This window comes from Cheilinus undulatus, linkage group 15 (assembly GCF_018320785.1).
Source record: "Cheilinus undulatus linkage group 15, ASM1832078v1, whole genome shotgun sequence".
NCBI lineage: Eukaryota > Metazoa > Chordata > Actinopteri > Labriformes > Labridae > Cheilinus > Cheilinus undulatus.
Genome location: NC_054879.1, coordinates 22,829,252 through 22,846,295, shown reverse-complemented (window position 1 = coordinate 22,846,295; position 17,044 = coordinate 22,829,252). Strand labels below are relative to the sequence as shown.

General features: G+C 40.1%; 1 protein-coding gene across 3 annotated transcripts in view; it reads left to right on the top strand.

The window, feature by feature from the left end:
* Positions 1 to 17,044, top strand: part of vwa8 (von Willebrand factor A domain containing 8) — a 101,225-nt gene that overhangs the window by 22,978 nt on the left and 61,203 nt on the right. For all 3 annotated transcript variants that reach the window (XR_005992966.1, XM_041806697.1, XM_041806698.1), the window contains 11 exons: positions 3,263 to 3,452; positions 4,827 to 4,904; positions 4,990 to 5,105; positions 5,510 to 5,610; positions 5,781 to 5,887; positions 8,601 to 8,672; positions 9,916 to 9,992; positions 13,602 to 13,677; positions 14,634 to 14,769; positions 16,082 to 16,201; positions 16,681 to 16,886. Coding sequence is in view for 2 of the 3 variants with exons in the window: in XM_041806697.1 (XP_041662631.1) it covers positions 3,263 to 3,452; positions 4,827 to 4,904; positions 4,990 to 5,105; positions 5,510 to 5,610; positions 5,781 to 5,887; positions 8,601 to 8,672; positions 9,916 to 9,992; positions 13,602 to 13,677; positions 14,634 to 14,769; positions 16,082 to 16,201; positions 16,681 to 16,886 (1,279 nt within the window). In the remaining variant the exon portion in view is untranslated. The remainder of the gene's footprint in view (positions 1 to 3,262; positions 3,453 to 4,826; positions 4,905 to 4,989; positions 5,106 to 5,509; positions 5,611 to 5,780; positions 5,888 to 8,600; positions 8,673 to 9,915; positions 9,993 to 13,601; positions 13,678 to 14,633; positions 14,770 to 16,081; positions 16,202 to 16,680; positions 16,887 to 17,044) is intronic.

Here is a 17,044-nt window from a genome sequence, read left to right as displayed (position 1 = left end):
ATAGACAAAAATTGAAGCAATAATCTGATATAAAAAGCATTGAAAGAGTCCAAGAAAATGGGTGAAAGTTTGATGAAATCAAGTCTTAAATGCTTACCCCAGGTTTTAGACAATAACTCCAGTCGATACCGTAATGCCTGATAAAATCCTGCTGGACACATTCAAAAACACACCCACAACCCACACTACAATCACACACAAACATAACAACACACATCTTGTCTGAGCCACAGGAGTGGAGGAAAAGGAAGTGGGTTTATTTCAGCCCAGACGCCCCACCACAAACATCCTTCCTGCCTGCTTAGGTGGGTTTTTAAGACACAGGCACATAAATGTGGACGTACACGCGAGCACACGAGCACGCAAAGACTCCATGAGTCAAACACAGAGAGCAGTTAAGGTCAGTCATCAACACATACTATATTAAATCCATGAAAACAATGTAAAAGTCTGTCTCATGGTGATTTGGTGTATCAAAAACAGCCTCCAGCTTCTGTTTTTAACTGATGCTGACCTTCTAGGAACATTTTTTAAAACTCCCCTCATCTGCAGACACAAGCATTCTTTAAACTTGGGGCTATTTCCAGGCTGAACACCTGGTTAGACTCTTTCAGAAACAGCAGGCTCAGAGAAAGCTCGATGTTATAAATACTGACCCAGAAGGAGATTTAACACAATCAGAAAACACACACCACTTTCCTCTTTAGCTTTACTCACTTCCGTTTAGTGTTAACTGATCCGTTTGACTCTATAGATGCTTACCAAACTTTATGAGCTGACTAAGTGATTTATGCACTTTTTTATGCAATCTGTTTATTTAGGGGTAAAGTCCTTGCCCCAAGTGAAGGAGGTCAAGTATCTCTGGATCTTATTCAGGATTGAGGGTAGCAGTAGCATCTCAGGTGTTCCCGACAGTTGTAGCGAAGAGGGAGCTGAGTCAGAAAGGATCTTTGTTCCAACCCTATGGACGTGAGCTTTGGGTGTTGAACAAAAGAATTAAATCACAGGTGCAAAGAGTCAAATTAGATTCCTCTGGAGGGTGTCTGGGCTCAGCCCTTAAGACAGGATTAGGAGACTGTGGAGGGAACTTAGAATAGAGCTGCTGCTCTTTGTCCTTGAAAGGAGTCGGTGGAGGCAGTTCAGGCATCTGATGAGGATACCTCCTGGTCCCTTTCCTGTGGAGGTCTTTTAGGCACATCCTGCTGGGAGAAGACCCCCGAGCAGACCCAGAACTTGCTGATGGTATTATATCCCATATTGTCCCGGAGCACCTTGGAATCCACCAGGAGAAAACAATAGGAATATCTGGGTATACTTGCTTCGTTTGCAACCACCTGGGATAGATGGAAAAGGACGAATGGTTGTTAACAAGTCAGGGCTTACCGACTCTATGTGCCAAGAATCTAGAGAATAGAAGCCTTGCCTTTTTTATTGTGGACTCCCCACATCTCTTAGCCATAACAGATGGAAAAATTATCAACAGAGAGCCATATTTACCTAGTTGCAGCAGGTATGTATCCCCACATCAGTAGAATATGACTGCATTGTTTCTGGAGGACCCTGATGAAGGTAGGGAGTGCTTTAAAAAAAGGCTATGATTTTCCTTTATTTTTAAGGACTTGTCTACATCTTTTTGTTTTGCTGCCTCTTTTTTTCATTTAAAATCTAAACTTACCCATTATTCATTTAAAACACATGGTTTTGATCAAAGATTTTAACAAATCCAGGTCACAAGTTGTTGGTAAGGAGGTAGTGGTGGGTCCTTACTCTAGGCCAGTTGAGAACAGGTGCTCTAAACCACAACCGATTCAGTTTCACAATGAATCAGGTCACTTGTAGGGACATTTATTCAGGTAAAACTTGTAATAAAGACATGGCTGTGACGGTATGGCGATATAGCCAATATGCAGCACACATCTGCCTATGAAAGCTGTGATGGCACGAGTTAGAGTGAGCATGTGTGGTGGCGGTCAGGCAGCAAAGACTCACCAAGTGTAAAATGGAGTTCGAGGGATAATCCTTAGACTTTGCCTGCATGTTCACTCTAAGGCAAGATTGAACTTATTAGATTTTGGAGGTACTAAGTATGTTAAAGGACAAGGTCATCCGCTTCATGTTTATTCCTTGCTTGTCAGCATGACGTTTCAAGAGCACTTAAAGTGATTTTCTCCGGTTCAGATGCTTGGTGGATGGATGCATAGTTGGTTGCATGGCTGGATACATGGATGGATGGATCGACAGTTGGATGCATGGTTGGATGGACTGTACAGATGGATGATGAATGGATGGTTTGGATGCATAGATGATTTGATGGATTCAAAGATGACAGGAAGGATGTTTACATGGATTGACTCTATGGATGGAATGGAATGAAACAGATAGATGCATGGATGGATGGATGGATAGATGGATGGATGAACTGATCTATGCATGCATGGATAGAATGTAAAGCATGGTTGAATGGATTGATGCACTGATTGATGCATGGGCTGTATGGATAGATGGTTGCATGGATGGATGGATGGATGGGTGGATGGATGCATGCACTGTGTGGATGGATGGATTGAAGGCAGGATGTTTGGATGGATGAACTGTACAGGTTGATAGAAGTCTGTATGGGTGTGTAGTCTGTATAGATGGATAAATGGATGGATAGAAATGCTAGCACAAAGTCGAAATTGCACTTTTGCTTTGGTAAATTGCATCAACACATCAGTAAATATTGCCAGTGATTTTGCAGTTTGGACACTTTGCAGATTTTAGTGCTTGATTTTACTGGATTCATTCTTCTCCTCTGCTGTAGTGAAACAGATGTGGATTATTTCAAGCTTTGGTACTCTTTGAATCATTATAATAACAAAGATTGTATCTTTTTAAAGAAGCAGCATTAAAACATATTGAAAATTCCAACAGCCTGATGTTTAAGCTCAGTAATAACAGCTTTTATCATCTTCATCATGAAGTGTCTTCCCACACAGTCATGCTGTGAAGATGATGATGGTTAGCGTCTGCATCCACCCACAGCAGAGTAAATATATCCTGCTGTAGTGAGGCAGTCTGTGTTCAGTGATAGAAATGGACTCTGCTGTCATCTTCAATCAGACAGTCACACAGCTGGTTGTCAGAAGTCGTGCTCCTGAAGCCGACATGGATCGGGTCAGACGTAGAATCACATGTAGACACAGACACACACCTGTACTCTGCAATCTCTCGACAACAGCTGGACTGATGTGTTAACTTAAACATCTTTGTGTGTTTTCAGGTCAATCTTTCCCATCCACCCGTCATTCAGGGTGCTTGCCCTTGCTGAGCCACCCGTTGTGGGTGCTGGTGCCAGTGCCAGCAGCAGCAAAAACCAGCAGTGGTTGGGTCCTGAGCTGCTCACCATGTTCCTGTACCACAATGTCACCCCGCTTGCCAAAGCAGAGGAGATGGGCCTCATTCAGGGACTGGTGAGATGCAAACACACTGAGAGATATTCCTGAGCCAAAGTCAGCTAAAGAAACTCTTGCTTGAAAACAATTACACCCACTTTTGACTAATTGATTGTTCATTAGAAAATTTAAAAAAAAAAAAAAAAAGAAAATGAGATCAGCCTAAAGGTGTAGGATAGTCATTGCACCCTGGTTGGAAGTCTAAATGATTGTAAAAATGCACATGACAAATTTTACATTTAAAATGAATTATTGTAACTTTTATTGTGCTAAGGATTCAGAGAAGACCAGCATGTACCAACCGCAGATCATAGAGTTTCCACAAATATGACGTGGTTACAGTACAGAACAGGAACTGTTTAGGATTCTTCACAAAATAACTACGGATAATAGTTTTTGTTTTATTTCATTATAATAACAGAAGCCACTTGCTTAAGCCTGCCTTGTGTAGACTAATATAAGAACACACATTTTGTCTGGACAGCATGCAGTATTTACCAAGGTGAACTGAAAAAATGAGTCCGCAGGTCAGGACGTAAAAAACATATCTTTGGGACCAGGAGTCATCGCTGTCTCTCTCCTCTGCTCTCTATCTGTCTGTAACACCAACATTAACATGAAATTGTAATGAAATATAACTGCCCACCTGTAAATAAAACAGGCAGCAGGAGTTTGCACAATTTTTCTCAGGTGCCATTTTGATTTTACTTAATCCTAAAACAACTTTTTCTCTAAGCTGCTGCTTTTATTGTATCTTCTTCTGACTGCCTCTTGACTGTGTTTTTCCAGGCACACTGAAGAAAGGCATTGATAAGGGAATCCAATAAGATTAAATGAAAATGATGTTGATGGATTGAACCAATTTGAACCGGTTCCCAACTTGAACTAGTTCTAATGAGATCTCTATCATTTTTTAAGCTGGGATAATAAATGCTGTGCACGTTCATAGTGACTCCTGGTTGATTTAAAAACATTTTACCAGCACTCCTGTCAATATCCTAGGGCAGGCTGGTAGAGAAAGTATGATGTAGATAAATGAGCCACTCAGCTTTTCATGATGTCAGAATTATAAACTTTGGCATGACAGGTAACAAAATGAAAACCTTATTGGTGCCATACAACAACTAAAAAGATGTCCTGGTTTTTGAACTTTATTGCTTAGAAAACTATGAAAGTTGAAAGAAAATCATACTATTTTGTAAAATGTTTTGTTTCACCAATAGATTTTGTTGCTGAAATGCTCTTTGTTCTCCTAAAAAGGATTTTGCTCCTCACATTTTTTTTTTCAAATCTATTTTTATTCTATTCATTATGTAATTTAGTGAGTGTTAGTGTATTTCATATGAATTGAATTGTTCTAAACTCTTCCTTATTCTGTCATTTACTTTTTAGACGCTGAATGTTCCAACAGATGCAGCAGAGCAGCTTTTGCATCTCACCCACAGCCTCCGCAACACAAACGACCCCACAGTAAGTCAATGGATATATGAATGTTTGCTCTTCTGTAGTTTATGTTGGATCTTTGTTTTTACAAGTATGTGGTGTCTTTGTCCAGGCACAGTCTCTGGCTTCGTCTCTCTCCACCAGACAGCTCCTGAGGATCTGTCGTCGACTCTCTCAGTACCCTGAGGAGAGCATCGCTCACGCTGTCAACAAGGCCTGTCTTTCCAGGTATGCATTAGCCTTTTTCACACATGCACTCTTAAAAATGTCTTAATTTTAGAACATGCTGCCTCTGTAGTCTTACAGACCTGCATGATCTTGTGTGCATGTAATAGCAGGAAACTTTCTTTGACAGATATATTGGATGGCAGGGGGGGCGCAGAAAAGGAACATGATGCAAAAAGCATGGCACTGGTTGTGGGATGTAAACAACTGCTTTCACAGTGAATATCTCCTCCTGTGTTCATACTTCTGAGTTCAAATGGAGATTTTTTTTTATCAGGGTAGCTGGCAGGAAAAAGTATGTTTAAAAAAAAGTAGGTTTTGTGTGTGTGTCTTAGTCGCTACACAGACAGACTTAGTTTTTCTATGGCCACCCTGACTCTTTATGATGGTGCTTGTGTGTTTTTCAGGTTCCTGCCCAGCCTGGCCCGAGCCTCTCTTGAAAAAAGCCTTGCCAATTGCTCCATACAGGACACGCCAGATCCCAGTGAACACACTCGTGACCTCAGCTGTGAGTTCAAGCCAGTCCGTATCTTAATTTAGGCATGATGTTTTGCATATATTCCACATTTAGGGTTTAAATTAGAGTCCTGATATCAAAGAGACAGACGAAGGCCTCCTGTCTGCACATCAGGATGTTTGTTTATCCAGGATCTATCCTCCTCTCCTGTTTGTGTACAGGTTCGATAAAGGACGGCATGTTGACCATTGGTAAAGTCTCTGCCCCCGTCTACAACCCCAATGAGAAAATGAAAGTCCCGGACGTCCTCTTCTATGATAATCCTCAGGTAATTTTCTCTGTAAGACACACATTAGCTTAAAACAAGGCTGTAAGTGCACGGCAGCTTTTTTTTTTTTACTAAATCCTTATGTGATCATAAAAGCAGGCCAAAAAGACATTTCCAGGACCATGACCCAGATTTGATCACAATCCGGATTAGAAACAATAAAGAATAATCCACTGTTTTTATTTATTTTCTCTCATTTTGAGAACACACTCATGTATTCTTCGATGAACAATGGTCAGAGCATGGTTGCTTCAGATGAGGCCTAAAAAAACCCAGATAAGGAATCCCTCTGATCCTGTATTAATCCTTTCAGTGGTTGTTGTTGATCCAACTCTCTCCACTCTGCAGTTTCTGACTATTTTATTACCAGAGATCTTCCTTTTAGTTCTGGTTAGCCAACATTTCTCAGCTTATTTGCTGTTTCTTCTTGGACATTTTCAGAAATATTGGAGCCACAAAGAGGCAAACTGGATGCTGACTTGGCCGATATTCCTCCAGTACAATGAATCTGTCACAAAATGCTGTTATTGAAGGGTTTAACTGGGCTGGAAACTAAAGAGTGTGCAGCAGTAAAACATCTACGGTGGATATTATTGAATGCTTTGCTTGCACAGACGATGTAATCATTAAGGCAAAGAGCAAAGATCATGTTTGGTCAGGCTAGCACATATCTAAAACCTATAAATAGATCAGATATCAATAGATATTGACTACATACCATTGCAATGGTAAGGTAGTGTTTATGTGGGGGTCTTAAACACACTCAAAGTCCCTCTGAAGGACATTTCTACCAGCTGTTTGTAGTAGAATCTAACTGTGGCTCAGTTCATATTTGGGAGATTATTATTTGAAAGAACGTCACGTAGCAAATCATAGTCAGTATTATTTTAATTGAATCACGATTACTGAGTCTCATTACTCATTGATTTTACAAAATCTGCATCTGTAGTAGGTGAGCCCACCCACTCCAGTGCCAGGGTGCTTCACCTCAGAAAAGGCAGCGACGGCAATCCTAAGCCAAGCCAGCTCCCTTAACATCGCAGTAATGTGATAGTCCTCCTGAAAAGGAGTCACATTCCAGTGGGCATGAGTATCGAAAACCGGTATCAAAATAGTATTGGTATCAACACATCCAGTACCTACAGGACCAAATTATAACCCAGTTTTTGGTACTTCACCCCTTAAAGCCTGAATTCACAAATTATAGCCAGAAAATTCTAATTTTTTGTGACTGAAATGATTTTTTAACTTTCTACTGAAATCCCAAAAAATCCAAATTTCCATAAAAATGTAACATATCTATTTTTTGTATCACATTTGATACATTAGGTGTTTTTGGTAACTGATGATCCACTTTATTGCATTTCTATTTTTTATCATATTGAATTCAGAAGTTTTTTTTTTAGTAATTTATTGATCATATTGATTAGATAGAGGTATCATAAAAGTATGTATCAAATATGATACAACAGGCTTTAAGGGGTTAATTTCAATACCCTACCACTCCAATGTGCACCCCCCCCCACATACACACACACACACACACACACACACACACACACACACACCCCCCCCCCCCACACACACACACACACAAACACGCACCACCCAATGAAGCAAGAGGCAAGATATACTTTATGGAATTTGTGTGATTTAAGTGTTAAATTACACCAGGTCCCTTTTCTTATCCCATGTCATTTATGATACCCAGACAGCTTTTATTCTCCCACAGTCTGTCAACATTTTTTCTCTCAAAAGTAGCGATTCAGGCACTGTTAGGGCACCGGCAGTGTATGAAAAGTATCGATTTAGCAACAGTAGCAGAAAAAACCCAAACGATACCCAACCCTACCTTCCAGGTGCAGACCCACAAAGACCGCCTCAGGTTGAGCTGAAACAGTCTAGAACCAGTCAAAAGAACCTCATTACCACCAGCAATATTTCACCTACCTGATCGACGCTGGTCCCACAGGGATTTCCTTGCCATCTGACAGTGAGAGTCCCATAGACTTTCAGAAAACAAAGAATAAACACATATTTTGGCAAACAGAATTTTTTGACTTAGGTGTTTAGTGATTATGGACTGTATCAAGTGCTCTGATTGGCTGAGGATTTAGGCAGTAAGGCACAATGAATCAGCAGTGTTAGGAGAGTAGAGTTAGGCAGATATCACAATTTGGCCCAAACATAACTCAGGCAATTATGCTATGAGGCTGACGATATCTAATTCTGTGTAATCTGTATCTTATTAGAGATTTAAACAAATTGTGACCAACGCACTTAGTTAAAGAAGGAACCAGTAACAAAAATGAAACTCTGAGATCCTTGGGCAATTCATGATGATACCACTTGACCCAGATTTCTCTCTTTCCCTCTCTTTTTCTCCATCTGTCCTCATTCTTCTCTGCTTGTATTTGAGTCGGAGACAAGAAAGAAGGAAAGCAAGATCGGACAAGAGCAAAGAGGATGTCCTACTTATGAATGACCTGTTTTCTGTTGTAAAAATCATTGAAGCAGAAAGGAGAAACTGAACCCTTCATTTTTGTGCACAAGCCCACAGTGTTTAAAAATTATTATACCCTCAGCATTGGCTACAGCTCCTCCTTTCTTTTGTATAAGAAATACCACAATGCACACGTGGATTTAAACATGAAGTAATTATATTCCTGATTTAAGTTTCATTGAATGTTTGTGCGTTTTAATGTCACTGCAGCACATGATGGTGATGGAGGACATGCTGAAAGACTTTCTCTTAGGAGAGCATCTCCTCTTGGTGGGCAACCAGGTAAGAGGCATTAATATATGAACTCACACCTTTAGTTGATTTGATCTGTACTGAACCATGGGCTGTTTGTTCCATTGTTAAATAATTATGTTAGGTTTGGTCTATGTTCACTGGGGTGTATTTACAAACAGACCAAAAGTTGTAATGTGTAAGGCAGATGCCGTAGTCTAAGAATGCATAGAAAGTTAAAGGTGTGCAACACTGAAACTTTCACCTGAGATAAATACATATGAAATATGTAATTCTGAGGCACTTGTAAATATTTGACAAATAAATAGCATTGAAAACTTTATGTTAATCATCACACATACCAAAGTGATGATAGATGATAAAAAGATGATAACATTACCAAATGACATCGATTACACCCAGCTGTAGTGACTAAACAGCAGCAGAAGACGACATTTAACAGAAAAGACCCCAAAACAACCAGTTTGTTTACAAGAACGACATACTGAGCATGCTCCACAGCACCATGTGTGTGTTGGGGTGAAAGGCAGAGAGAGTTTGGGTTCATTAATTAAACTCTGATTGAGTTATTTCTCTGAAAAAATCAATAAATGTACCATTCATAGCTCACCTGGGAGTAATGCCCAGGTGAAGTCTGTCTGAGAGACTTACTTAATACAACTAAAAAATTTTCTACTATATCTGATAAGTATTTCTATATTATGTGAAAGCTGCTTAAATGACAGCATCTATGGACAGAGTCAGTTTAAAGTCACCTGTTAACATGGTCACTAACTAAATCCAAACAGGAACCATTTGGACAAGACATGCCAAGCCACATTTTGCACAAGTCACAACAGCATAGCTTCACAATAAAAGAGAACAGGGCTTAGACTGGCCTGCATGCAGTCCAGATCTGTTTCCAGTGGAAAATGTATGGCACTTTACAACTTTTCACAACTTTTTTGGAACATTTTGCAAGCATCAAATTCAGAATATGTGTATATTTAAAAAAAAACAAAAAACAAATTCATTGGTTTGAACATTAAATACATTTTCTTTTTGCTGTTTTCAGTTCAGTATTGGAAAAAGCTTTGTAAATCACCATATTCTGTTTGTATAAACATTTTACACAAAAGTCCCAACTTTTGGGGATTTTGAATTTTAGTTGTTTTGGTTGTACTCTAGACCACAAAATATGTTAAAAAAAAAAAAAAAGAAAAAAAAGTTGAAATATTGTATTTTTTTTTAAATCCTACTGGTGTCTGAATATAGTTTCTGTGTGTCTCTGCAGGGCGTGGGTAAGAATAAAATAGTGGACCGCTTTCTGCATCTTCTGAACAGGCCAAGAGAATACCTGCAGCTGCACAGGTGAGGAGAATAAAAGTGCTTTTTAGAAGTGTGAAGACATTTTACAACTAAACAAATATATGAGCAAACTGTAAGAACAAGAATGGAATCTGCAAAGAAAGTGAAGTACATGCTTTATGTCACTTATATAAACAACAAACACCCCAATACTTGCAGTCTGCTCTGACTGTGATGGAGCTCTTTTAGTTCAACGTGAACTTGTGAACTTTTCCTCTGCACTCAGGGCTTTTGGCTAAATTTAGAAGAGATGTCCAACACTTTATTTTTTTCCCTTATTTTTATCACGTTGCTATGTTTTTGTGCCTCTCCAGGCAGCTTCACTCTTGTCAGACTTTTTTCTGTTCTGTTTGCTCTGAAAACTGCCTCATAAAGAATAGAAGTTTCTTTTTAATTCAGTTGTCATTGTGAATCTAACAGCTTTGTCATGGGTTCAGTTTTCAAAGGCATTGACAGCTGCAGAATAGTTCACAAGTTCCTTTTAATGATCCAAAGAGGGGCATTTGTTTATTGGTGCCTCAGAGTTCAACATCAGCTTAGTAAGCTCTTTGTAGTCTTTAAACTGAGCATCTTTCAGGTATTTTTAAGTATTTAAGACACATTCAGTAACAGAAGGATTCAAATCTTCTGTTAAGACTACTTCTGAGTCCACTGACATTTTTTAACAAAATATTACCACGTTTCTTTTCTGGGCTGAGACATGATATGTAGAACAACCTCCTACCTCCTAAGTATATTGTTCGCTGAGATTTTACTCAAAGATCTTTAACAATGATTTGAACTGTTACAAACAAAATAATCACATTAAAAAATGTGTTGTTCTTAAAGGGATACTTCAACATTTTGGCAAATTCACACATCACCATAATTCCTATAGTCTTAGTAATAGGTTCGTTTCCTTTAGCTGTCGGTGCAAGCTGTTTCTAGATCTGGGGGAACCATTAAACCAGCTGCACCGCTAACGCTATGTTACCAGACGGAATTTTTGCTTTCCCTCATCAAACTCATCAAATACACAATCCAACAACTCCAATACACTCTCGTGGACAAGTTGTGACCTGCACATTCACCACGCTATTAGGAATTATGGCAATGGGCGAATTTGCCAAAATGTTGAAGTATCCCTTTAACACTTGTCATCCTTGTCTGCATTGCCACTAGCAGATTTTTCTGTTACAATCTCCTTATTGTTCAACATAAATCCTTTTTCTTACCAGGAGATACATTTTATTCTGTGGCACGGATAAACCTTGAATTTAAAAAGCCAGTAATCAGACACCAGTAACCAACTCTGCACTTCTGTCTGCCCGAATCTGATCTGTACAGGTCTAGTTTTTATCTGTTAGCTATCCATCCATCCATCCATCCATCCATCCATCAATCCATCCATCCATCCATCCATCCATCCATCCATCATCCATCCACCCATCCATCCATCCATTCATCAATAAATCCAACCTGTCCAATCCCATCCATCCATGTCACCATCCACCCATACCTCCATCCAACCTGCAACATCCATCCATCCATCCCATCCATTCACCCACCCATCCATGCATCCATCCATCTATCCATCCATTCATCCACCCATCCACCCATCCATCCATCCATCAAACCAACCTGTCCCATCCCATCCATTCATGCATCAATCAATCCATCCATGTAACCATCCATCCATCCCTACCTCCATCCAACCTGCCACATCCATCCATCATCCATCCATCCATCCGTCCGTCCATCCGTCAAGTCCAAGTCTGCGATTGATCCCAGTCTCATAGTCTATAGTGTTTTTATGCAGGAGGATTGTCATCCATCCATCCATCCATCCATCTATCCATCCATCCATCCATCCAACCTGTCCCATGCCATCCATTCATGTATCCATCCATCCATCCAGGACAACTTTATAAATCCACACCAAGTTACTCACAACAGGATGCTTTTCAGGAGATATAATCAGACTCATCTTTACACATTTTCCAGTAGGAGAAGACTCTGTCTTCTCTGAATTCTGTAGCAGCATTAGTGTCCCCATCGAAGGATGTCGGAGGCTATTTCAGTAAATCAGGCCATCCTACACAGGAACGAGGACTTCACGTGCAGATATTATAGAGGAATCGTGTGAAGTCCTCATTCTCTCCAGTTCACTCCCTCTATAAATACTCACCTGATTACACCTCAGGAGAAATTAGGGCAGAGTGGCTCATCCATAAATCAAAGAGTTGTGTGCTGTGAAATCTGTGTTTCTTGTGAATGCAGCTCTGATCAATCACACATGGAGATTGGTCTTGTATTGATTTTGGCACTAATAAGAGGGCAGGGTTTACATGTTATTGACCGTGACAGGAGAACAACAGCATGCCAATAAAAGACAACACTTGTTGTATTATGAAGTGCTACAGTGATGAATGATAAAGAAAAATAAATAAGTGGTAAATTCAAAGTAACAGTAGTAGCAGTTTTTTACTCTTCATCTGCATTTTAGTGTGGTTTTTCAAAGTCTAATGAAAGTCAAAGTGGAGCGAGGCTTGCATGTGTCCTGGTTAGCAATCGTAGCAGCAGCTAATATTAGAAGATGAGTGCGTGTGGCTTCTGGGAGCCTGTGACTGAAGGCCTACAGAGATGTGGCTCAGAAAAGAGAGAGATGCAGCCGGACAAAAAGGAAAGATAGAAAGTGGGGCAGCTCCTGGGTCACATGGAGACGTCGAGGAGAGAGAGATGTTCAGAGAAAGAAAGAGATGGATAATTTGAGATACAACTTGGGATTTAAAGTTTTTGGGGGGATGCTTCCACGTCATGGTCTTTTTTTTTGGTCTGTTGAACCCTAGTAAAGTGGCTTTCTTTGTCACTGGTCTACATCTTTTCTGATTAAACAGTTTTGGAATAAAAGAAACTACATTGCATAAAGCACAGATATGCAAATAAATGGGTGCAGTGGTAATATATTTTTGTAGGCCAGCCTGGAAGTGAGCATTCAGTGGGTTTCATCATAAAGCCTGTGGGCTTTATTCTCTGGGTTTTTGGATTATCGCAGCATATAAGCACTGTAGTAAACAATTCTGACACTTACAGGGTTCATGCTTCTTTGCTAAACTGCTCAAGCTCTGTCAGGTTGATCAGGGATCGGGCATGAACAGCCCTTTTCAAGTCTGCTACAGATTCTCTATTGGATTGAGGTCTGGGCTTTGACTCAGCCACTCCAGAACATTCCCTTTGTTGTTCTGTACGTTCTAGACACAAGGATCTTTATACTACAATCACTTGAGACATATTCACTGCACTCAGGTGATCCCCATTTCACTAATTGTGAGACTACTAGCACCAGTTTTCTGGAGCTCTGTTGAATTAGGTCAGTCACATCATCAGCATCACCACAAAGCTTTCAATTTTTTGCCACTCTCATCTCTTCTAGATAAGACTGTCTTTATAGTGTTATAAACAACTTCCTGCAGAGTTTTAGTATACGCACAAGTGGTTGCCTTCACGATGTATTTTTTGTCGTCAAAACAGAAATTAAGCTCTCCTGAGCTTGTGTTAACTACAGACCTTATTTCAGGTATCTAAATAAAAACTTTAAAAACTATAACCCTGTTTTATTTTCTGCTTCTGCAGGGATACGACGGTTCAGACTCTGACCCTGCAGCCGTCAGTCAGAGACGGCATCATCACGTACGAAGACTCTCCTCTGGTCAGTTAGTAACACACAACCCCTTGAAGTTGTTGTTTTTTGTTTTTTTTTTTGTTCTGTGAAGCGTGATGTGGCTTCATATAGATGAGTGGTTGGAGTTGGCAAGGTTTAGCAAATGTTCAAAGCTGATATAAGGGCTAGATTGGTTATCAAGGTATATACATAGTTTATGGTAGCAGTGACATAACAGGTACATGTATTTTTGCTCATAAACAAAGTTGTTAAACTTCATGTATTGACTAGAACTATGAAACCTGCAAAGTTCCAGAGTTCTGGGGCTTCTTACTTTATATTCCCCTTTTTGAGTGCATTAGCATAAAGTGCAGGTCCTAAACTTACTTTAAATTTTAAGACTGTAATTTTGTGTTATCTTACAGGAAGAGCGTACAGAAGCAGGTTCTAAATAGTTCTCTATCGGCTAAAAATAGAAAAGTATGCTCCACATCTGTGTCATAAGACAGTTGCATAAGAGGGTAGTATGTCCATCTATGTTTTCTTGTTAAGTTCCTCACTCTGTGTAACAAGCAAACATACATTTACCAGCAATAGTTCAGCTTTTGACAGGATGTCTTGCCCTTTTAAAGAAGCTGTTTGTCCGGTGAAGGTTTGGTATCAAAATTTTGCCTGTAAATGTAAGTCTGCAGACAGTTTGCAGGGGTTAACTTGAAGGTTAACTTCGATCAGCTCAAAAACATCAGTGCAATGCATTTTAACAATTTATTTCTGCAGCCTTTTTCTAAAGGTTTATTTTTGGGCATTTTGTGCCTTTATTTGATAGAGAGGACAGTGGATAGAGTTGGAAACAGGGAAGTGACATGCGGTTAGGGGCCTCAGGCCGGGTTCGAACCCAGGCTGCCCGCGTGCATGGGGCGCATGCCTTATCCATTCTGCCACCTGCGCCCCTTTCTGCAGCCTTTTAACACAGCTGAATTTTTTTAATATGTGTGGTCATGCAGGTGAAGGCAGTGAAGATGGGTCACATACTGGTGATTGATGAGGCAGACAAAGCTCCAACTAACGTCACCTGCATCCTCAAAACCCTGGTGGAGAGCGGAGAGATGATTCTGGCTGATGGACGCAGGATCATCTCAGGTAATCACAGAGGCTCACACACAAACATGCAGGAGTTACCAGGCACCAAGTGGATGGCTAGTCAAGTTTGAGTCTTGCTACTGAGCAACAGCATGCAAACAGTAGCCTTACTTTAAAGCACTGATTGCAGGCTTTCCTGTGGGCTTTGCATTAGTTGCTTGTTTCACTTCTATTTTAGAGTCTACTCAGATGGCAACCTTCATAGCAGAGCACAACGCAAACCCTATCTATGCCACAAAAGAAAATCCATAACAATGGGCTCCTTTATTCCCTCCCTCTCTTCTAATATTAGAGCATGAATAGACCATGATGGCATTTTATTAGGTTGAACCATTGCCACTTCTACCTCCAACTCTAACTCAAACTGTTGTGGTCTTTGATTTTTCCATATTTGCTGTGGAGTTTTTTACATTTGGTTTGCCTAGACTATCTGCAGCCTTTCTTCATGAGACAAGTTGAACACGTTCTTATTCCTGGCTGCACCATCCTGTTTCTGCCTGCACCTCTTTTTCACTAATGATCCATAGGAAGGTCCACTCTTCCAAAGTTTTCTATGGGGCAGTACCAGCTGACCTTATTTGCAAATCCCAAAACTGCCTTGAAATTGCTCTCTTGAAATATACAGGATGTTTCGACATGGGTTGCTTTGGGTTTGTGGTATTACCATTGGTGCAAATGACTCTCTACCAATCAGCAGGCTGCAAAATGTGTAGCTCCACCTCTTATGGTCTGATGATTTACTTGGAACCCTAACAGAAGGGTTGTAGGATGGTACAAATAGGTTATCTTGGGACCATTTCCAGCTCATTGGGAAATTTAAATTAATGTGTGCCATGCTGTACTGACCTGGTTCGGGCTGCCCAGTGGAAATGCATCCGTGGACTGCAGACATGTCCCAGATAAAGAGAGCAGGACATTTACATGAAGAAGCTGCGGGTTAGATGTCCCAGAATACAAACACACAAGATGCAGGCCACTGAAGAAGGATTAGGATAAAAGCCTTTCTGGACAGGTACCAGTAGATTTTGGATCATGCTGGACTGTAAACCTGCAGATTTTCCACGTTACTGACAGCTTCACTATTCCCATGAGGCTCTCGCTCCCCGAGGAATGTAAACACAATGCTGAGATGAATAAACACTAACCTGAGACAGCAGAGATGTGTGCGAGAGCCACTCAAATTTATCAAATCAAAACATAAAGAGCTAAATATAAAGCAGAGGCAGAATCAGATGAAAAAACACAGAAAATGGGAGTCTGTTTAGTTTCCTCCTCATGTCTTGTACTAACTGAGACTGTCTCTCCTCCAAAGATCCTCATGAAGCCAAAGGGAGACCCAACACCATCATCATGCACCCGGACTTCAGGATGCTGGTTCTAGCAAACAGACCTGGTTTCCCCTTCTTGGGGAATGACTTCTTTGGAGCTCTTGGTAAAAAAAAAAAACAAAAAAAAAACATGTAACAAAACATCCATAGCCTGTAGCAGAGGAAAGGGCTACCTATGTAAGACTTATTTTTAAAGTTAGACTGATAAAAGCACCCAGATCAAACAGTAAACAGATAAAGTCATAGTCATCCAAAATGTAGGTAATTTCTTGATTTTATAATGCCAAAAATGTAGGAAAACTCTTGCAAATTGATTCTTTCCCTACCTATGCACATTCTTTTGAAATAAATGTAATAAATGTATTCTATAGCTTTGGTACTTTTTGACTATATTGGCCATTAAAACAACAAAGATTGCATCACTAAAACAGATGGTTTAGATAAGTGTCAAAGCATTAGACGTTTTACAACCTTTGTATAATTTCATAAAAAAGTTAACTTTATTAACAAAGCACTTTTCATAGCCTAAATACCTGTCAAAATGGTAGACAATAAAGATGAATTGTCTTCGACCTCTGAACAGGCGACATTTTCAGCTGCCATGCCGTGGACAATCCAAAACCTCTGGCGGAGCTGGCGATGCTGAAACAGTATGGCCCTGACGTTCCTGATACCACACTGCAGAAACTGGTGGCTGCATTTGGAGAGCTGAGGTCAATGGCCGACCAGGGCACCATCACTTACCCTTACTCCACCCGAGAGGTAGTCAACATCGTCAAACACCTGCAGGTAAGAGGACAGAATAGAACATGCACATATGGTACTCATACATTTCTCACAATCTTTTAGCTTATATACCATGTCTGATCTGGACTGTTTTTTTCTTGATTTTATTAATAATTCATACAGATTAGGTGACCTTAATCCTGCGCTGCTGGATACTTGAA